At 36.7% G+C, this 23,429-nt stretch overlaps 1 protein-coding gene and 1 pseudogene across 1 annotated transcript; both read right to left on the bottom strand.

The window, feature by feature from the left end:
* Positions 1-8,004: 8,004 nt before the first annotated feature.
* LOC114170153 (cuscuta receptor 1-like) lies at positions 8,005-14,981 on the bottom strand (annotated as a pseudogene).
* Positions 14,982-22,266: 7,285 nt separating this feature from the next.
* LOC146880981 (uncharacterized) lies at positions 22,267-23,085 on the bottom strand. Its single transcript, XM_085669198.1, has one exon. The coding sequence runs from the start codon at positions 23,083-23,085 to the stop codon at positions 22,267-22,269; it is 819 nt and encodes a 272-aa protein (XP_085525324.1).
* Between the last annotated feature and the right edge of the window lie 344 nt (positions 23,086-23,429).

The following is a 23,429-nucleotide window of genomic DNA, read 5'->3' as shown; positions in this document are numbered from 1 at the left end:
TCGATTATCTATGCAAAACTTTTGTTTTTCAGAAAACCTACTGGAATAATCGATTATCCTTAGTGATAATCGATTATCCTTAGCAGTTGGACATGACATTTCAGTTTTTAACCTAATTTTCGAAAATCCAATTTAAGGAACTGCAGTTCAACTTCGAAAACACATTTTTGAGAAACTAGAGTGTTGGTGTTGTGATTGCAAAGAGAGTTCTCTGAGTGTTCTAAAAAGAAGCTTTGAAAAACCTAGTGTGGGTAGAGCGATAACTTTTCCTGAGAGGTTTTCTAGGAGATTGAGTGCTGCTACTGTTTCTAGGAAAGCTAGGTCAGGTTCTCTGTGCGATTCAGAGAAAGGTTGTTCATCTCTTGTGGCTTCAAGAGAGGTGTTTTCTTTCCCTATCATATTGTTATCTGAATGTAATATGATTTTTTGTTAGTGATTGAGTTAATCTCTTTATTTGAAGAGAATAACAACTGGACGTAGGATCTTTTGATTCGAACCAGTATAAATAATTATGTCATTTCCTCTTCTCTATCTCTTTATTTCATCTACTATTGCTTTTAAAGGAATTCACATTTAATTTAATCAGTAAAATTTTGGAAAATTTTTAAAGTATTCATTTTAATACCTAAAACCAATTCACCCCCACTCTTGTTTTTTATCCAAACACTAAACATTCCGCTGCATGATACCAACAGTAATTATGAGTTCTTGATCTTAGGAAGAGATAATATGGAGCAATAAAAAAGTTGAAGTCTTTTGACCGCTCTCAAAGGAGAAAAGTAGGATTTGTGGAAGAAGGAAATGACGTCCTTTCTAAAGAAAATATGTAAGACCCGAGAAATTTAAATAATTAAGTAAATAATTATTTAATAAATGCGGGTAATGGGAACCTTTTTATGGTATTTAATGCGGGTAATTATAAAGTGGAATAGTACTAGCTCAAGTGATTGAGAGTACTTGGTTATGTGAGAGGACTTGGGTTTGAGTCTTGTATATGCTAATTGTGTGTATTTTAATCGTTTATTATTTTAATAATAAACTACTTGATCATGATGAGTAATGATATAATCCTAGATTTATAGGAATTATCGCGAAACATGAATTGGTTGAATTGGTTATGCACTTGAATTGTGTGGTTGTGTGTTCGAATCTTTGTTGAAGCGAGATAAGTTCTTTTTTGCAAAAATTCTTTTTAGCATGAATGTGAAGGGGTAGAAAAACCTTAACCGTCAGAGGGCAGCTAGGAAGGCTGAGAAAATTATCATAAAACAGCCATTGAATGACAATTACACCTAGTTTTAATGTAATTTTCGTTTTACCACTATTCAGCTTAATTAAGTTGTAGTCAAGACCCTTGGTGAGAGGAAAAGAGTAGGTTTGGAGATTTTCATAGTGTGAGGACTTTGGGAGTGCGTTCTAGACGCCTAAACGAGACTAAGGAATGGTGGCGTGTGTGTGTTTAAGTGGAAACAAGAGGGGAAGCCTTTATGGAACAAAAGCAACGCTCAGATTGTGCAAGCTTGAGCAAGGAAACTAGGTTAGGGGAGTTGAATCTCGTGATTTTGATGATTAATTGTTTAATTGCATGAAGTATGATAAATTGTATATGCTTTCATGTTGAAAAACCTCAAATTTCTGGGTTTTTGGAAAATTTTCAAAAACCTTCTGGCAAACCTTCAAAGCCGCCAGTCGACTCATGTGAAACAAACCCAGTTTCTGGGTTTTTGCCTTGAACCACCTGGTGGTGATGAACTGCCGCTAGGCGATGCATGGATGTGTGGAATAGGGATTTTCCATGAAAAAACATTGTTTTTAGTGTTTTTGCATAGCTAGAAATGCCAAGCGCTGGCTTCATACCACCAGGCATCAAGTCCCTAATTTTTGGGCATTGGGCGCCATTGATTTTTCTAGTCTATGCAGTTTTTGTCAAATTGCATTTTCTAGTTCGTTAACTATCCGATTTAGGTGAAATTTTGACTAGTGATCCCTAACATGTTCTTCACTTTGAACGGTGGAGATTTGAATTACATATATGTAGATGGAGATATACGTCACTCATGATTGGTTGTTTGAATTCCCTAAGAGTATGATTAGTAATGGATGCTTAAGGGTGCTTAAGTGCTGGTATGGCCTTGATTAGTGAATGTGTGTGTGTGTGTATATATATATATATATATATATATATATATATATATATATATATATATATATATATATGTGTGTGTGTGTGTGTGTGTGTGTGTGTGTGTGTGTGTGTGTGTGTGCGTGTGTGTGGGTGTGTGATTGATGAGTATGTTTTGGGTAGTGCTTGTTGAGCCATTTTGAATATATAAATCTATATATGTTAGAGCGAATGTATGATGTTATAAGTGTGTGAAAAAGTCCACTATTGGTGATATCCCTATGATCAGGTGTTGTATGATCATGATAGGTTTTGGGCAAGTATGGGAACATGATAATCATACATTAAATGTAATGGAATTGTGGGGGCATGTGGAATAAGTATATAGCTTTGATTGTGTGTTATGTGGTGCATGTGAATTATATGCATGCAAAGGGTTGGGAAAATGAGAAGGGGAAAATAACGTGTGTGTTAGATTTGATTGTGATGTTTTTAATAAGCATAAGTGTGTCTACTATTTAAATTGGTTCAATGAATATTAGTGATGGTTGGTGAAATACATGTTTAATATGTGATATTTGTGTACAAGCATGTTAAAGCTATCTAAGTTAAGACTGCATTTGAGTCATGTGATTTTTGGAAGTATATAGATTCTTGATTATGGACATACATAATTGTAAGACTAGGATTGAATGTAACCTATTTTGGGGTGCTAAACCAGCAACAGGTCGTTACTGGTAAAGCGCTTGGCGGCCACCACTATGCCGCCAAGCGATAGGAGCACCAGGGAAGTCCTTGGAGCGTGTGGCGCCTGGCGATGAGGAGTGAACCGCTAGGCGATAGTCACTAAGACAATGGCTCTGTTTTTGTTTAGCGCCTGGCGGCGAGAGGGTTTTTCTAGGCGGTGTTCGCTGGTATTTCGCCTCGTAGTGCTTAGGCAGCGCCAAACGATAGTGTAGAGGGATGTGTGTTCTTTTGGTTTGTGATTTGTGTGTTTGTGATGTTGGACTTGGACCAAGAGATGTTTATTAGTCTCATGACCAAGTAGGTTCATGAATGGGGATGAAAACAAGATTAATATGAGTACGGAGGTTCATATTAATGATGCTCTCGTGTGAGGATACGAGCAGGGACGTTTGTATGTTCCGTTCTCACACTTAAGGGCTATTGCGAGTGGGGAGGTTCATAGTTGGATGGATCACGTGTGTTGGACTATGGGCGGGAAGGTCCGTAGAGTTGAACTACGAGCAGGGAGGTTTGTAGAGGTGGGACCACGAGCGGACAAGTTCGTGGAAGCATGATATATCCTAGGTTCATGGTCAAGTAATTATGCTGAGTTCCTGTGTTAGTAGTTTCATTTGTATAATGAGGCGATAATGCAGGGTCAAGGCTTGTATGCTTATGATGTGCGTGGTCTATGAGGCTTTGGGTGATACCTTAAGGATGGACTTTGCTATAGTATTCCTTGAGTTGTGGCTTAGAATGATATCCCTTGAGTTGTGACTCGGGATATAGGGTAAACACGTGGCATTCCTTGAGTTATGGCTCGGAATGACATCCCTTGTGTTTTGGCACGGGATGGCGGATGGACACGAGCATTCCTTGAGTTGTGGCTCGGATTGACGAGTGTTATCGGTGTGAGTGTGCGAGTTGTGGCTTGTACAGATGGGTTTAGGAAAATTGCGCTCTTCGACGTTAGCCGACGAGTTTGGTAGTCTTAGGACAAATACGAACTACGGTTCGTATTGGGAACTCCACCTGGCGTTATGAAGTGTAGTCTGTATCAAGTTTCCCACACGTGTACTACAAGTTGTGGCTTGTAGGTGGAGGCAACAAAAGTTATCTTGGGGTTCTCATCTAAAGACGTAGAACATGGATAACATGGTGGTGGCCATGTGGCATGGAATCAAAGGATAATGTTCCTTTGATGGATGTATGCATATATATATATATATATATATATATATATATATATATATATATATATATATATATATATATATATATATATATATTGAATTCTCTATAAATTTATTTGTTAGCTCACCCTATCTACTTGTGTTTGGCGATGATCATGTAATTCGTTACACGGGAGTAGATGATGTTGCAGGTGGTGCTTATTATTTTGACGCTTAATGAGGTTTTTTTAAATTTCTTGCGTTTTGGGAAGATAAGTTATTATAAATGTGAGTTTGTATTTATTTCTATTTTATTTTAATTAAATTAATAATATCCGGCTTGGATGTTACAAAATCAATATGGGTGTAGTTGATGTCATTGAGAACGATATTCCCATATTTCTTGATAAAGAGGGAAAATTACTTCTTCAAAACACTTGGAACAAGAGTCAGAGAAATAAAGTTGAACTAAATGCCAAGACAAGGTACACTCTACTATCTACATTATCAAAAGATAAAGTTAATGAGGTTATCACTATGTTCATTGTCAAGAAGATTTGGAGTGTTATTGCATTATCTCATGATGAATTCCACGAGAATTCACACAATTAAGAATCAAAATTAGACTAAGAAAAACATTCTAATTTCATGCCAAAAACAATAGACAAATCTTCTTCAAATAAAGCTAATGGAGAAAAGGTAACAATATCTAGTTTAAATAATGTCTATTTCTAATGATGGTAAGATTATTAACTTGTACAAAGTAAGAAAATACTTTTGTCATTCAAATAATAATTTGATTGATAAAATTGTGAAAAGGAATTCGTACATAGCATCAATAAATTTGTATGTGTAAAAATAAATTTAAAGGATCCAAAGATTTATAAGCAACAAAGGTAAGATTACAAAAGCCCGTAAGGGTATTTAAAATGCCTTTCAATTGTGTTTTACTTTCTATACCATATGATTCTCTTCATACACCCCATTCCCAACTGTTTAACTTTGTTCTTTCTACACCCATATACTCAGTTATGCACTCCTATGTTTTTATTTCTAATTTTATTGTTTTCTCCAAATTAAATTTTACCTTTCCCACATTTTCATTTTGTAATATTTTCAATTTTATTTTTACCCATCAAACCTTTTGTATATCTCACTTTTTTTCTAAAACAATAAAAATATTTGAATTCAAATAAAAATTAAAATGGTTTTAAAAAATTATTTTCTTTGTTTTCCTTTTTAGTGTCTACTTGATCGCTCGTGTTGCATAACACTTATTCTCAAAATATTAAAAAAAATATAATAAATAAAAATATATCAAGACTTTTGGGTGTCTACCTAACCACATGTGTCGCATGACACCCATTTTCTAAATAATTAAATAGAAAAGACTTTTTGGTATCTAGTCAACCGCTCGCGTCGCAAGACACTCATTTTCAAAAATATAAAAATTAAATCAAATCAATATTCCAATCAATTTCTTACAAGAACTATGTAATCCCTGATTTTCCATTGTGAATGGAAACACGTAGGAGCAAGGTCAAACCTTGGGGGGTTCACTTTTAAATTGTCATTTCCAAATAGTTTATAAAGAACTACGTAACCTTGATTTCTCATTTTTAATGAAAATACGTAGGACCAAGTTTAACCTTTGTCGAGTCATTTTCACTCAAAAAATATATTTGTTCAATTATTTTGGGAAAAATAAATATTATAAAATAAACACATGTCTTTCGCTAATTTAATTAAAGGTACCGCCTTTAGGTGGGCGTTGTAGGGTGCTAATACCTTCCCTACACGTAACCAACTCTTGGACCCAAAATATGGTTTTTCATTAACTTTGTTTTATCTTTATGATTTTCCATAGCTTTCCAGAATAAACTATGGTGGCGACTTCAAATCTCTATTTTCAAACTAGTTTCTTTTTGGTTCGTCGTCACATCACGATTTAGGTTGCAACAACATGTAACACACATAATATCAACATCAAAGGCACACACTGAGCAAGGAAATCATTCAACAACCCTGTATCTGAAATTTCAGTTTTATATCATACAACTTAACATCAACAATTATATTTAAATCACAAAATAGTGCAACACATCCACAATTCCAACAGGCGCATATTTTTATTAGATGATATTGTGCTCGTGATGAAAACAAAATAACAAGAGTTGCACTTTTCTCATTGCCCTTGATGGGAGAACCTTGACCTGACAATGAGGGTTCTGAAGTAAGGGTTTAGGACGCATTTGGAGTATTTGTGTTGTCAGATACCTCAGAGTTGTCCAGCAAAGTCGCATTGTTGGGTTGCAATTTGTGTGGCGAAGAAAGTCACCAGGAAGTCCACTTGCAGCAACGAGTTATGCGATCTCCAATGAGGAAGTTGATAGCCACAACGGTGTGGTGGAGTTGGCTGACAACAAGGTGTTGTGGAAAAGTTGAGATGTGGAAACATCGAGGCATTGTTGGGTTGTAATCAATATGTGAAGTCATGATGAAGGAAACCACTTGCAACGACAAAGGAACTCCACTTGTAGTGACGACTTGTGTGATCTCTGATGGCAAGGTGTTGGCTTCAATGGAAACATTGAGGGTTTGGCATCAACAAAAATGTCTAAAGCGTAGGGCTGACTTGAGGAGAATTTGTAGGGTTTTGTCTTCTAGTCGCTGACTTGAGATAGTTTTGTCTTGTCTTCTAGACATAAACATAGTATATTAAAATTCAATTTTAATTTTGTAATAAAAAAGAATAATTAAATAAGAGGTGAATAAAAAAAAGGGAAAGATGGCACCATAGAAAAAGATGGTTGTGAGAAATGAAATGTATAACGACATTTGGAAATGCCATATTTTGCATAAAATGTGGCAATTACAAAATTATCGTATTATAAAGAAAATTATGGAAATTTTTCATAACCGCCATATTTACCTCAATTTTTTGTAGTGGTTACTTTATATGTTTCTTTGAAAATTCACAAAGCTCGGATGATGACCGAGCCCTAACAGTAAAAATCCTATCACTGAGGGCTCAAATAAGGTACAACTATTTTATATCTTTCTCTTTGAAAATTCACGAAGCTCGAATGATAATCGGGTCTTAACCTTCAATGAAAATCTTATCACTAAGAGCTCACAAATTAACAATCAAGATATTTAAACTTATTCATTTACTCTCCGTACTACTCAAATACTTTCCTTATTACTAAATGGCCTTAATGAAAGGTGACAATGAGTTAAAACACTCGAGTGGTTACCGAGCATCGTTCCCAACTTATTAAAGTTACATTGTATTTCATTTCACCATTTTTCTCTTTTGAAACATCACGGGCATATGATACAAGTTTTTACTCCTAGTTATTCACTGAGGGCTCATGAAGGTTGTTGATCCCGAGTTGTAAACTTGTCAATTATATATACTTGTCATTTTTATTGTTTTTCTTGTTGTTGAGGGCTCATAATTACCAATATGACAACACAACACAAAATAAACTTCAAGCTCAACTTGGGGGTGGGGATACCCATTTAAAGTAATTAACTCAGCTTGGTTGGAGGATGGCCTAAAAAGTAAAGTAGATCAAACTATAAATTATTAGGCAGCTAGAGATGGACGCCAAATTTAGCAAAAAAAAAAAGGAGAAACTTATGTAAATATGGTGTGAGAAAAAGCAAAGGTCTGACCCGATACTAGAAGATGGTGGATGGGTTATCACAACATTTTCATCCCAACAAGTTGAGGACCCGGTGCTCGAAGATGGATATTTAACGTCCAAAAGCCGACTTAAAATTTATGGGTCCAAGAATTGAGTCTAAATTCATCCTATATTTGGTTTAAATTTTCGCTCAATATATTAAACATTACTATCAATTTTATGAATATAGAAATGTAGAATTCATCCTATTACATCAAGCTACACATGACATTTTCTATTGAAAAGGAAACTTCAAAATTAATATTCTAGGGATACAAATACAATATACATGTTACATATTTTTAATATTACAAAACCTATAAAAGTTGTCCATAATAAAATAATAACAATTTAATGTTACTAATTCCATGTAGTAAAACCAGGCTTGCTTCCAATAGGGATTGATGTATAAAGTTGTTGTAATTGTAAACAATGCTAATGTGTATGACACAACAAAGCTCACACAAAAGATATATATGTCCACCAACATATCATTGTCTTTGTCAATATCCACGTTATCTAGAATAGTTGTAGGAGTGGGATGACAACTCTTTTGTAATGGAGGTCCACAAAGAAATGGATTATCCATGTAGTTGCTCTCATCAAATGTGGCAAATTGGTTTGTCCCTTCAGGTATTGGGCCTAATAAGTTGTTATGTGCCACACTTAACACTTCTAGTGAGGTTAGGATATTGAGCTTAGGAGGAATTTGACCATGCAACTTGTTAAAAGAAATATCTAAGTTCTCTATCTGCACCAAATTTGTGAACGAATCTGGAATGTGTCCACTCAAATCATTATGAGATAAGTTTAATGATTTTATTCTTGCCAAGTTTCCAAGCTCGTATGGGATATCACCCTTCAGTTTATTCTTTGACAAGTCAATTCCAAACATATAAATAAGGATGCTTCCTAAGTAAGTATCAATTCTTTTCTTTGAAGTAAAACTTGCTTTCTCTTTCTTTTGCTCGTTGAATGATGAATTTCCTCGAAGTCCTCCATCAAATACTTTTAATGACGAATCAAGATTCTTATTATCAAAAGGCATTTTTCCCAAGCAATGGGGAATTCTGCCATAAAATTTGTTGTTTGAAAGGTCTAACATGGTTAAATATGTCAACTGACATAATTGCTTAGGTATATCCCCAATAATGTAATTACCTTTTAAAAGGAGAAAATTCAATTTCGAATGACCCAAGTCTTGTATCATATATCGAATATTGCTAGATATTTCATTGTGGCTAAGGTCTAGCATCACTAAATGAGAGTTCTTCTTGAACATTTTTTTGGACAATCCTGTGAAATGATTATTACTCAAATGGATATATTTTATATAAGAATTTAGAAATGATGGCACAAGACCACTCAAATTATTTTGTGAGAGATCTAAATGACATAGATATTCAAGTTGTGTCAATTCTAATGGAATGTATCCTTCAAAGTGGTTACTGGACATACGAAGTTCTGATAATGTTGATTTTTTTTTCAGAGGGCTTGGAATCTTTCCTACTAAATGATTATTGCTTACATCCAATGAAATGATTGATGTGCTAAAAATGTTGCTCGGAAGTCTACCACTAAAATAGTTATCATTCAATGATAACACCACCAAATCAATGGGTATTTTAAACATGGGTCGCTTGGGTTTATTATTTGAAAGTTTCAAAAATAGGAGTTGGTGGTTAGCTTCAAATATATCATGTGATATTTCTTCAGAAAATTGGTTGCTTGAAAGATCCAAATCATATAGTAACTTCATTTAGCCTAACTCACGAGGAATTGAACCTTGGATGTGGTTCCCAGAAATATTTAGATGTTTCAAATTTGGATAAATTGAACTGATATTCTTGCTCGGGATTTCACAAATTATGTAATTGCCAGACATGTCAATACTCTATAAATAAAGAAGGGGACGCAATGGTAGTTGCATATTACTAGTGAAAGAACAATTTATAACATAAAATTCAGTCAACTTTGTGTTGTTTTCAAGCAACCAATGAGGAAACACTCCTTCCGACCTACAATTGGTGAAATCTAAGTAGGTCAAATTCTTTTGATGTAGAAGAAACCTGGGGAGCGAAAGAGAATCATTCTTAGTCGTTGAAGGCAAACTAAGCACTTGTAATTGAAATTTAGGAATCCAAGTTTGCAAACTAGGTTGTAAGTCCAATATGGCTTTGTTTCCTTCACCATATATGAATTTGAGGTTTGAATGATTGGCAAATGGTGTAAAAGAAATTGGAACTTCAAATTGGTTTTGTTTAAAACTAAAATATTCAAGTGACGTAAAGCTAACAATGCTAGAATCAAAATGTCCACTGAATTGATTTTGTGAAAGTTCCAACTTCCGAAGGGATGTCATGTTTAAGAAGGATGTGGGAAGCAATCCCACAAATGAGTTTTGGTTTAGATATAACTCTTCAAGATTCTTGAGCCTAAACCAATTTGAAATATGAAATTTTGAAAAATAAATAGAAATTTTCTTATAAGGATTATAGCACAAAAGATATAAACATTTCAACAAAACTAAAAAAGAAATTAGTATAACATACATATTATGAATAACTTAAAAAGAAAAACTAATAATATGATTACTAGCTGGAGGAAGGATGTCATCTATATCACAATTTGAAACAGACAGAATCCTTAAGGACGTTAAATTCCCAATAGTTTTGAAAAATTCATTGTCCATGTTACTATTTTCATCCAATCTCAAATCTTCTAAGTTACTTAAATCATGAAAATCGGCACAATAGAAAAAGAAAATTACATGAATTTTAAATGTAACAACTACAAAATCAATTTACCTTAGCAAAATCATAAATATTACTACCTCCAGCTGTTCCATTCAAGTTAGTGTAAGACATAGAAAGCTCTCTAATGGATGATGGTAAAGCTCGTAATGATGAAAGATTGACCCCAACCAAGGATGAAGGCACATGCTTAAGAAGACTAACCATGTTTAGAAAGGAAGTTCACTAATCCTTCATCCCTTTCATTTGTGTTTGTTATTTTTGATTCCCTAAGTTGACTTAGTTGAATCAACTTTAGTTGACTTGTTGACCTTTGACTAGGTTTGACTTGTTGACTATAGTTGACTTGACTTAAGCCAATATGCTAATCTATGTTTATTTGCTTTGTAGGTTAATTAGGAGTAAGAAAGCAATGCTAGGTGGCGCATGGTGATTGGGGAGCATAAATGATGTGGATGAGAGATTAAAGCAAAGGCATAAAGCATAAAGTAAAAGGCATAAAATAAGTGTACCTATGTACCTTTGGTCTCCTTTGTTTTTAGCACACTTTGGGCACTTTTTGGAGACATATGAGACACATTCTTTGTCTCCTTTTGTGCTAGAACGAAATTTGCCTTGCACACACCATAGTTGGCTCTTTTGTCTCTCATTTTTGTAACCTTATTTAACCTAGTTTCTAGAAGCTAGGGTTAGGTTTTTGTAGAGACATCCTTAGCTATCTTTTATTTGCTTAGAGGCCCCTAAACTCTTCTATATAAGGGATGCTCCTAGACATGTAAAAGGGTTGAACATTTTGAAGTAAAAACACTTTTGTGTCTCAACCATTTGTGAGAGTTCCTTAGGGAGTGAATACTTTTAAGCCTTATCTTGCATAGCAAGTGGCGGCACATATCCACTCATCTTCAAGGTTGTTATGGCTTCTAGCCTAGCCTTGTAGTGGCGTGCTTCTCACATTTTTACCATTTCTTTCTTTTCCATTTTATGTTTTCTTCTTCCTTTAATTATTCTTAATTTTCTATGGTTTATGTGCTTTCCATTTCCTTTTTGTTTTGAATCAATCCATCATCTTCTTCTCTTGAGCTTTGTGAAAGGAACCTTCACATCTAGATAGCTTGCTATCTTAATGTCCAGTGGGGATTTCACTTAGCTTTCTTAATCAAGTCACACCATATTCAATAATCTCAAAAAGAAACAAGATAATCCTTCATCACGTAATGACTTTCTTAGCTTGTTTCTATATATCCTATTCTCATCCAAAACAAGGACATCCAGTTTACTTAAACTTTTTGAGCCTGAAAACAATGTAATTTGAATTTACTAACAATGTAAATAAAAGTTATGTTTCCCCTAAATAACAAATTAAAATTTTTTTAATTTGATTTTCTTAAATACCTTCGTGGCCTACCAAATTTTGGATACCATTATAGTCTAGATTAAGATTCGTCAAGTTAGTCAAAGTCCATACATTAGATAAAGTCAATAATCAAGGTAATATTTTTCTTCACAATTGAAATATCGAAGCATTACAAAACTAGTAAAATAGAAGCATTATAAAAACTATAATTTACTTTCAAATAAATAATTTTTTTTTTTCAAAAACTAGTGTGAGTTAAACCTCTAAAAGTTGACTTTGTTTTAATGGAAGAAATTAATGTAAATTCAACTCTAACTCAAGTATAGATCTTTTCTCTTATCAAAAGTTGTCTTGTAGAAAATAATAGAGATTATGATGATCTAATATGATCATATTTAATTTTGGAGTATGTTTTTTCCCCTTACATATCAAACCTCTCTTTCTTAATGTTATTTTTCGTGAGGCGGTGTTCAACAAGAAAATTATCAAATAATGATCAATTTTATAACCAAAAAATATGTTTAGAGACCAATTGAGAAACTAATTTTCTAATTAGAGACTAATTTATAGACCAACTCTTTTGGTAGCCAAAACCTAGGTAGTTAATGTTAGTGACCAATTTAGAAACCAATTCATAATAGAAACTATTTCAGTTACAAATTTAGAAATCAATTATAATTTTTTGAAACTATTTTAGTTACAAATATTTTTAGTTTATAAATTGGCATCCAAATTGGTTACAAGAGTGACTAATTATTTTTTGTTACTATAATTAGTCATTAATCAAATATTTAAATTAGTCCTTATAATACTCACTTAAAATATTTAAATATAGTCAAATTTCGATTGACTAACGAGACTGAATTTGTCCAAATTTCGACTTGGGTTGACTTAGCTAAATTTTTTTCAAATTAAAGCTAGGGTGAATTCGGTCGAATTTTAGATGGCATCGCCTTGGCCAAATTTGACCAAATTTCGGTCCAGATTGACTCGACTGAATTCGACCAAGGTTAAGTCGGTCATAGTCGCCCAAATTTTTGTCGATATTGACTCAACCAAATTTTGCCAAATTTCAGTCTGGGTCAACTTGGCCAAATTTGGTCGAATTTCAAACATAATCATCTTGATCGAAATTATCTCGATGTTGACTAGGTCATAATAGGACAAAATTTTGGTCGAGGCCATATTAGGTCAAGTCTGCCCAACCAAAATTCAGTCGTATTCGGCCAAGATGGCCCTAGTTGCATTTGGACGAGTTAGTCCCAACCAAATTGTGCTCGAGTTGGCCCCGACCGAATTTGGTCGAGTTGGCCCTAGTCAAATATTTGGTTGAACTTGGTTGAATTCGATTGAGTCGGTCCTAACCGAAATTTGGCCGAATTCGGTCATGTCAGTCTGAACTAAATTTCGGCCAAGTCCGCACCAACTGAAATTTGACCGCATTCGATCGAATCAGTCCTAGTCGATTATCGGCTAAGTCAACCCCAACCATTTTTCATCTTGAACAATGAGAAATTTCACAAATTATGGAATTCCAATTTCTTTATTTTTTTAGTGAATTTCAAATTCCGCTATTTAGTTATTTAAAATACCTTCTTAAAATTCCTCAATTTCAATTTTCTCTTAATTTTCTTATCCAAACAAGTCATTTTACTTCAAATAAATGAATTACTCTCTTAAATTGCCTCATCCAAACACACCATAAGGAAATGAGGTTATGGGTCTTTACTTTTATATAGTGTTTAACTTTGTCCATTCTATCTCATGTGGGACATTCACTCACACTTGGACTATTCCCAACATCATCATATTTTGAGTTTTATGTACTATTGTGTATTGTTTGGTTATGTTTTCAATGTGCAAGATGAGATTTGTATATTTTGATGGAAGGATATTTGTTTTTTACTATCAATTTTTTGTTGAATTATTGTATTTGAGATAAATTATTTTAAGTTATAATTATTTGAGTAAAATATTCAATGTTTGTTAATGAGCTTGATGCAAAGAAAAGAATTTATATTGAGTCTATGATCGAGGTTGAATTGAAATGATCATAGATTAATGTTTGAGAAATCTATTTTGATCTATGGATCGTATTGATCATTTTGATATATTTTTATAAAATAACACTACAACTGAATCTTTTTCTTCACTTATGGTTGGAGTCACAGACTAAAAAGTATTTAAATATATTCAGTGTGTGTAATTAAACTATTTTATAAGAGAAATTATTTCGTTTTTAAATAAAAGTATTAATTATTTAAAAAATAAACTAAACTATTACAATATGACATATACGGCAATAAATATTTGTTAGACTCCCTCATTAAACCATTACTTCTAAGAAATAGTTTAATATTATATTAATTCTAAAATATTAGAATATAATAATAGATAAAAATACTAACCGCTTATATCCACCACTCCTTGTAATTGATTGCTGCTTAAATCAAGAAATTGGAGATGTAGTAGAAGGCCACTCAGACATGAAAGAAATCCGTTGCTCAAACGGTTGAAACACAGGTCTAGTTCTTGTAATTTGGTAGGCCATTTAAATGTGTCATTCTCTGCTATAACAAAAAATCGAAAGCATCAACTTATTATTATTAGAGAGATATCTATTTTAAATTTTCATTATTAAATTTTGAAAACTTTCTCTTTAAATTTAAGAATGACATTTTCCGAATAGTTTTAAATTATAAAAAAAAATAATGTGAAAAATAACATATTAAATTATAAAAAAAATTATCAACATTTTGTTGTTAAAAAATTATTTTCCTTAAATAAAATACTATATATGAAATATTAATCACAACTAACCTTTCAAACGACTCAACATACTCTCATGAGACTCGTTCAAGTCGTTCCGATCTAAGTGAAGGAGTTCCAAAGAACTCAATTTTGAAATATCTAACAATACATATTCCGATTATAGACAGTTGGATACGATGAAGATTTCTAGTGTGGAAATTATGTATATGGGGGCTTACTATAAATTGATTTCCAACTCAATGCACTGTTTCCTAAATATAAAGATTTGAGGGATGAGAGTCCACTGAGAGCAGATGCAATATCAATTTGGTTGAAGTTGTTCCAGGACAAGTCAAGGACATCAAGATTCCTCAATTTTGAGCATAAAGCTGCAAAGAATATATCATCCATCAATTAAGAACTAAAAATTCGGTTTTTTTTTTTATATTTATGGTGCAATTCAAATTTAAAATTCCAAAATAGTGCAGTTTTTTTAAAAATTTCGAAGAAAAGGAAAGTCGTGGCGAAATGGTATGATTTCAACTAATGAAGTCGTAATATTTTACTTCGACTTTTCTTATGTGGACAACTTTTAAAAAATTGTACAATTTTTTGCAAGACTTTGTTATAAGAAGTGGAGTCGTTCCATATTAATACAACTTTAGTTAATGTCCTGCGTAAGCAAAGTCGTGCCAATAGACATTATTTCAGTTTTGAAAAATTTATGAAAAGGTGATCCCAATATTAGACTTCAGTGTCAGAAAATTTATGAAGAAGTCCTCCCAAAATGAAAAGACTTCAGCTCTACTCAAATTATTTTGACGTCCTCAATTAAATTTTTTAAACATTAAAAAAATTGACCTTCTAAATTGTTACTATTAAAAATTTAGTTGAGTAAACATACTCTCACAACACTCTTCATGTTTCTCTTCCTTGCATCAACAATTTCGACTCCATCCCTTAAATAGGAAACTACCCACTTGCTCTCTGTACTTTGCATCACTAATTATACTACCTAGTCACACTTAATTTGTTTGTGATTTGGTTAGAGTCTTTGCTACCAAGCAATTAAAATCCAGATTATGACTAGTACAGTGAGATTCTTATAAAATCGTAAAATTTTAACATGATAATAAATTTCACTTCTTATAATATATATATATATATATATATGAAAATAATTATTTGATATTAATAGGAATAAAAATTAATTCAATTTTATCTTTTAAAATTTTAAATAATATGTATGAAAATAATTAATATAATAAAATATGAGAATAAAGAAAATATTTAAAATAAAATAACAGAGAAAAAATAGATCAAAACAAACAATTTGTTATTTGTCTTTATAAATAACATTAATATAAAATTCTTTATAAAAAAATAATAAATAGTGATATTATTATGTTTCTTTATACAATAAATAATAAATACTAGTATTATAATTAATAAATATTAAACCTTGGTATACTTTGGGTTTATACAAAATTATGATTGTAAAATTGGAAAATTATAATTGTATTTAGTTTTAATTAAAAAGTGTTGTGGTGTCTTGTATCTGAATTTTAATTATATTAATTTTTTATTAAAAATAAAATTTAATTGTATTAATATTTAATTTAATTAGGTGTAAGATGATTATTTGACTGATAAAAGATATAACAATGTAAAATTTTAATTATTTATCAAAGAATATTATAGGTGTTCCTGCGGAGAACAAATAAGATATGTCAGACACAAGTGTTATCTTACCCAAATCCACAATCTCCTCAATAGGCTTTCTCCCGGCTGGTATATGTCATTTGTGGATATCTCGGTGTGGACCGGTTTGGACCTAAGAGGGGTTACCTGCGGAAGAGACTCCAACGCTCAAGTCAGTAAAAACTCTCAGAAAGTCAAATATCGTAATTAAGGGAGTAATGAATGTGTACCTTTAATTACTAGGATACATGCGTATTTATAGAGTATTAATTATACTTAGTCACGTCATGGGCTGGGCCCTTGTTTGGGTCGTAGCTGGGCCTGGGTCTTAGGCCAGGCCCCTTTGTTCGATTATCGTGGGCCCGCCTTGCTGGTAGTGCTATGAATTTGTCAAGTTCTTGCTTAATTATCTTAAGTTAGCAGGTTAGGTCAGCCACCCTTTAACGGCTTGGGACGGGTACAATTACCCGTTCATACATGGTGATTACTTGCGTCTTTGGGGGCTATGTAGATGGGTTTTATGGCTATAATCAGGTTAAGCCGGCTAGGTGTGGTACACCAATCCCCCAGCCTTTACCGGTATAGCTATGGCGGCAAAGGATGAGAAATATGTTTGGCTAGGCCGGCTAGGTGTGGTACACCAGTCCCCTAGCCTTTGCTGGTATAGCTATAGCGGCAAAGGATGAGAAGTATGTTTGGCTAGGCCGGCTAGGTATGTTGTGGCAGGTGAAGGGGTGGCAGATGTCAGATGTCTAATCGAAGGGGTTTTGCGCTGTCATTTTTAAGGGTTGTGACCTTTGGTGTGTATTTTGATGCTTCATATGGGTTGTGACTTTTGGCAGGAAGAAGTTGTGTCGTTTGGAATCATCGCTTATAAATACGGATTGCGTGGAGAGTTTGTTTTTGTTGGCTCATTTGTAAGAATTTTGAAATCAGAGATCTGCGTGTGTTAGAACTGTCTGATTAGTCTCTTATTTCTGCCAGCATATTTCATTCTCAAAAGGTATGTCTAGTACTAGTGATAGTGTGTCGTTGTCGTCGTCGAGTAGTGGGAGTGTGCGGTCTAGAGAGAATGTAGGTAGGCGTCTTGAGGAGGGGAGTGTTAGCCCAACGACTGTGGTCCGATGGTCCAGGCTGCTGAACTCATGGATGAATTGTACTCCTGTCATTGCAAGGGACGTGGATCGTGATATAGTGTCGTTGGAGCGGGTGAGCACTGTTGGGCGCGTTTGCCATGGGCAAGAAGGAGCTGCCGACAAGTTTTTTTATATGTATATGTGCCATTTTTCACAATTGCATGTTAGGTTGTTGTTATACGACTTTGCTATGGGGGTGCTTCGCCTATTAAACGTGGCACCTACTCAACTGCATCCGAACAGCTGGGCGTACTTGCAGGTCTTCTGTGTCCTTTGTCAGTCGTTGTATCTACATCCGTCTCCTCTTGCATTTTTATACTTTTACGACACAAGGTCCCGACAACCGACAACATGGCTATCCTTGGTGAGCAGGACGAGTATAAGTAGGTTGGACGCATTTACGCAATCGTTCAAACACTTCAAAGATGGATTTTTCAAAGTGGTGGTGAAGGAGGGAGGGAGGTCATATTTGCTCAACGCAGATGGGAGTACCAAATTCCCTTTTAGTTGGACGGGTAACCCCTGGCGGTATAAGGATATGAGTACCGATGAGTTGTCGACGGCAGATAGGGAAGTGGTAGAGGTTCTGATGAAGTTTACGGATAGACTGCCCACTAAGGGCTTAGTTAGGGTTTATAATTTGGTTCATCCGATGATATTGAAGGTATCTTTTTATGATTTCAACTGTTTCAATGAGTCTAAGTTAACTAATTAAACTTTGGTGTGTTCAATGCAGGACATATGGCTCAAGTTGGGAAGAAGAATTTGACCCTTTTCCAAGCGCTAAGGAAGGAGAAGGTGGTTAAGGCAAAAGAGGCCGGAAACACTAAGGTCCCAAACTTACAAGAGTCATTGGTGGAGGTGCATGTACATGGCGGCAACAAGAGGAAAGTCGAGTTGTCGGCAGGCCTGGCAAAGGCAAAGATGTTAAGAAGGTTAGGGTTGCCTTGTTAGGGCAAGGGTCATCCAGTGGCGCGAAGGGGCCAGAAGCTGGTTTGATTAAGCAGCTGGAGATGACCGTTAGGAAGGATATTAAGATTAACATGACGGAGACGCTGATTAACTCCATTGATAGTATGGAGTCGGACCACCTGGTGAGGACGATGGTGGAGTTTAGCAGCAAGGCTCTAATATTGGGTCGCTGAGTTGGGTTGTTGTACCGAAGAGAGCTGAAGGAAGGGAACCGTGAGAAGTTGGAAGAGTTGCAAGGGAAGGTTGACAAGTTTGCGGAAGAAAAGGCCGCATGGAAGAAGGAGAGGGAAGAGTGGAAGGAGGAGAAAAAGAGGTTGGGGACTTGGAAGGTTCGTTGCTTGGACTCATAGGAGAAGCTTAAAGGGAGGATAGCCAACCTTGAGGCGGATTATGACGAGTTGAAAGAAAAACATGAAGGGGTAGAAGTCGAGCTCGAGGACTTGAAAAGTTGCGCCATTGAAGAGCATATCAATGGGTTTCAGAAAGGGGTGAGGCAGGTGACCTTCTTCTGTAAGGAGGTTAATGTGGCGGATCCAAGGTTTGATGTGAACAAAGATATAGTGGACGGCCAGCTCATCAATGAAGCCGAGAGCAGCCCTGAAGAGGAAGTAGAGAAGGCCATGGCGGATGAAGACGCGAATGCGGGGGCGACCGTGGAGGGTGAAGGCGACAAGGCGGCTTAGGATATAGTTTTATGATTTCTATTTCTAATGAATCCTAAGTTTGTAATAACCCGTACAATATTTCTCATTGCTTTTGAATGTGATGCATATTTGTGGATATATTTGTTATGGTTTGTTGACGATAGCATACATGATAGGAATGTGCTTGTTTGGTAATGTTGTTATGTGTTATTGTTGTTGTTTGTTTGGTTAATGGGAGTAGTCGACCCGAGCCGCTTACTTGTGGTAAGAGTGAGGAACTAAAAAGGAATTTAACATTAAGTTAAGGGTGTTCAACCTAGGCCGCTTACTTGTGGTAAGGGTTGGGAACTAAAAACGAATTTAACATTAAGTTAAAGATGTTCGACCCAGGTCGCTTACTTGTGGTAAGGGTGGGGAACTAAAAATGAATTGAACATTAAGTTAAGGGTGTTCGACCCAGACCGCTTACTTGCGGTAAGGGTGGGAAACACCATGTATGAACGGGTAATAGTACCCAGCCCAAGTCGTTAAAGGGTGGTCGGCCTAAGCCGCTAACTTAAGATAATTAAGCAAGAACTTGACAAATTTATAGCACTACCAGCAAGGCGGGCCCACGATAATCGCTCTCTGTTTGGCAGCTAAGTTGTGTATTTGGGCCTTTTCTCTTAACTCAGGTAGGAGGTCGAGGTGGGTGCTCATGTTTTGGTGATTTTGAACTGGGTCGTATAGTTCTCGGCGCAGAGATGGTTCGCCAATTTCAATTGGTATCATGGCGTCTGCGCCGTATACTAGGCTGAATGAAGATTCGTTTGTTGTTGATTGAGGGGTACACCTGTAGGCCCATACTACTTCCACTAATTCTTCTGGCCATCGACCCTTGGCGTTGTCCAACCGTTTACGCAGTTCTACCAGTATAACCTTGTTTGCTGCTTTGGCTTGTCCATTGGTCTGTGGGTGTTCAACAAAGCTGGTGACATGTTTGATGCCTAGGCCGGTATAGAGTTTAGCGAGTTCTTTGTCTATGAACTGTCGGCCATTGTCGGTGATGATTGTATGTGGGACGCCATATCAGCATATAATATTCTTCCAGACATATTGTTGGACTTGTTGGGCTGTAATGGTGGCTAACGGTTTGGCATCTATTCACTTGGTGAAGTAGTCGACGGCTACTATCAGGAATTTTACTTGGCCTTTCCCTGGGTAAAAAGGGTCAAGAATGTCCATTCTCCACTTTGTGAAGGGCCACGGGGATAATATAGAATGAAGTTGTTCTTGTTTTTGATGGATGAGGTTGCCATGTTTCTGGTAGGGTATGCATCTTTTGACAAAAGCGTGGCAATCGGCTTCCATGGTCGGTCAGAAGTAAACGGCGCGAAAGATTCTGGTAGTCATGGTACGTGCGCCGGAATGATAACTGCATATGCCTTCATGTAATTCTTTAATGATGTATTGAGCTTGCTCTGCAGTGATGCATTTGAGAAGTGGTTGGCTGTATCCTCGCTTGTATAAGTCATCGCCTATCATCGTGTACTTGGCGGCTTTAGCTAGCCAACTCCTGTCAGCGTCAGGTGGGGGGTTACCGATTTGGAGGTATTGGAGGTAGGAGTTGTCCAATTATTGGCTTGGTGTTGGGTTAGGATATGACAAGTGTTTGTTATGGAAGGGGTGGATAACGTTTGTTGTAAGAGTGATCGGTGGCGGCTTTTTAGCTTAGTGCTGGCTAGTTTGGACAATATGTCGGCTCTAACGTTTTCGGATCTGGGGATGTGTTGGATGCAGACTTGTTCAAAAGCAGATTGGATGACTTTTTAGACCAAGTGATAGTATTGTAAGAGGGTAGGGTTTTTGATATGGAATTCATCATTTTGATGGCCCATTGTAAGTTTGGAATCGGTTTTGCATGTGAGCGATTTGACACTGACTTCGCGAGCGAGGGATAGGTCGGCGAGTATGACTTCGTATTCGGCTTGGTTGTTGGATGTTCTGAAGGCAAAGTGGAGAGATTTTTCGATGAGATGTCGTTGGGGCCTTCTAGGACGATGCCGACACCTGCCTCTTTTGGGTTTGAAGAACCATCAACGTAAAGCGTCCACTAGTCCTCTTCAGGGGTTCACTGGAGATCATTGATAAAGTCTAGGAGGCATTGAGCTTTGATGGGGCCGTGGGGTTCATAACGAATGTTAAACTCGGATAATTCGTTGGCCCAAGACGACATGCGGTAGTCGGTTTTGACGATGATGTTGTGGTTTTGAAAGTAGGGACGTAGGCGTCGCGCTGCATGTACTAGGGATAGGGCTAATTTCTCCACCATCTGGTATCTGGTTTCGGGATCCTGAGAGGTTCGGCTGACGAAGTATACAGGGTGTTGAGTGTCATTGACCTCTTGAACCAGGGCGGCGCTTACGGTGTGCTCCGTAGTGGTGATGTAAACGAGTACGGGCTGATGAGTGTCCGGCTTATGGAGGATGGATGGTGAAGTGAGGGTGTTTTTTAGGTTTTGAAAAAAATTTTCACATTCGTCGTTCCACGAGAACTTGGCTGATTTCTTTAGTAGTTGAATAATGGGTTGTGTTTGTTTGGCCAATTTGAGGAGGAAGCGAGAGATGGCGGTTAGTCGGCCAATGAGGCGTTGCACTTCTTTGATACTGCTTGGGCTTCACATTTCAATGATGGCATTACATTTCTCGGGGTTAGCCTCTATGCCGCGTTGTGTGAGCATGAAACCGAGGAATTTACCACGATCGATGCCAAAGATACACTTTTCGAGGTTGAGGCGGAGGTTGTATTGTCGTAATGTAGAGAAGACAGTGGACAAGTCTTGAGCGTGTTGTTGATGACTTGAGAATTTGACGACCATATCGTCGACGTATACCTCAACACATTTACCCATTATGTGGCTGAAGACCTTATCCATCAATCGCTGATACGTTGCCCCTGCATTTTTGAGGCTGAATGGCATGACTTTGTAGAAATAGTTGGCGTTGTCTATGATGAAGGTTGTTTTGTTCATATCGGATGTGGCCGTGGTAATCTGGTTGTAACCAGAGTATGCATCAAGAAAATTGAGGACTTTGTTAATGGCTGCACCATCAACTAGCCAGTCAATGTTGGGTAAAGAGTAGGCGTCTCTAAGGCAGGCTTTATTGAGATTCGTGTAATCAACGCACATGCGCCACTTGCCATTAGCTTTCTTGACCAAAACTACATTGGAGAGCCAGGTGGTGTAGTGGGCCTCTTCGTAAATCATGCATTGAGTAACTTGTCGGCTTCAGCTTTGGCTGCTAATCGACGTTCTTCACCAAGTTTGTGTTCCTTCTGGGAGACATATTTGGCCTCCTTGTAAATGGAGAGTTTGTGAGACGCAACTTGAGGGTCAACGCTGGGTAAGTCAGCGGCTGAGCAGGCAAAGAGGTCTCTGTTACTGTAGAGGGTGGGTGTAAGGATGTTGCATTGTTCAGGTTGTAAGCTAGTGCCGAGTTTGATGGCACGTCCATTAGAGAGTTCCAGAGGTATAGTTTCTTCAACTGGCTCGAGGCGGGCATCCCGACCTACCCTGGGGTCTAGATCATCTCCAGATAAGGCTATGTCAGAGCTGGGTGGTCGTTCAATATGATTGGTTTGAAGGATAGGGAGTTGTGGGCGGAGACTGGCCATGTAGCATTCGCGCGCAAGCCGCTGGTCGCCATGGATGGTAAGGATATCTTCGGATGGGGATGGAAATTTCATGGCCAAATGAGGTGTGGATACGACTGCGCCAAGATTGTTGAGGGATGGTCGGCCAAGGAGGACATTATAGGATGTGGGGGCATCAACGACGAGGAAACGGATAGGTATTGTCTTGGTTTGAGCGTCATCACGAAAAATAGTATGGAGATTGATGTAGCCACATGTGGAGACCTTTTCACCCAAGAAGCCATATATGGGTTCATCGTATGGAACCATGGCGGTTGTGGGGAGCTGGAGTTTCTGATATGTTGTCCAATAGAGGATGTCAACGGAACTACATTGGTCAATAAGGAATTTTTTGACGGCATAGTTTTCTAATTCAACCGTGATGACCATGGGGTCATCCTGCTAGTGATCAAGGCCTTGGAAGTCATCGTCTGTGAAGGTTATGGGGGGCATGCAGCGTCTGTCGTGGGAGTGGGTGATATGGTTGATGGATTCTATATGGCGGAGGTGTCTCTTTCTAGCGGATGAGGTGGATCCGCCGCTAGCAAAGCTACAAGAGATGGTGTTAGTGGTGCCGCGTAGTGGGGGGTCGGTTGGGGCAATATCAATGCGAGCAGGTTGGCTTGGACGTTTGTCGTGGCGAGGATCACGGGGAGGGCGTCGGTGGTCAGAACGTGGGGGGGATCGAATCTTGGAGGGTGGTTGTCTCGACGGATGAAGCGGCAGAAGTGGCC

Source organism: Vigna unguiculata, chromosome 11 (assembly GCF_037176805.1).
Source record: "Vigna unguiculata cultivar grain cowpea cultivar isolate G323 ecotype 2 chromosome 11, ASM3717680v1, whole genome shotgun sequence".
In the NCBI taxonomy this organism is placed as follows: Eukaryota; Viridiplantae; Streptophyta; class Magnoliopsida; order Fabales; family Fabaceae; genus Vigna; species Vigna unguiculata.
Note: the sequence above shows the minus strand (reverse complement) of the source record. Positions and strands in the feature narration are given on the sequence as shown.

What these genes read in the sequence shown, in the direction of transcription:
- LOC146880981 (XM_085669198.1), bottom strand. Translation starts at nt 23,085, where the DNA reads ATGGTCATCACGGTTGAATTAGAAAACTATGCCGTCAAAAAATTCCTT.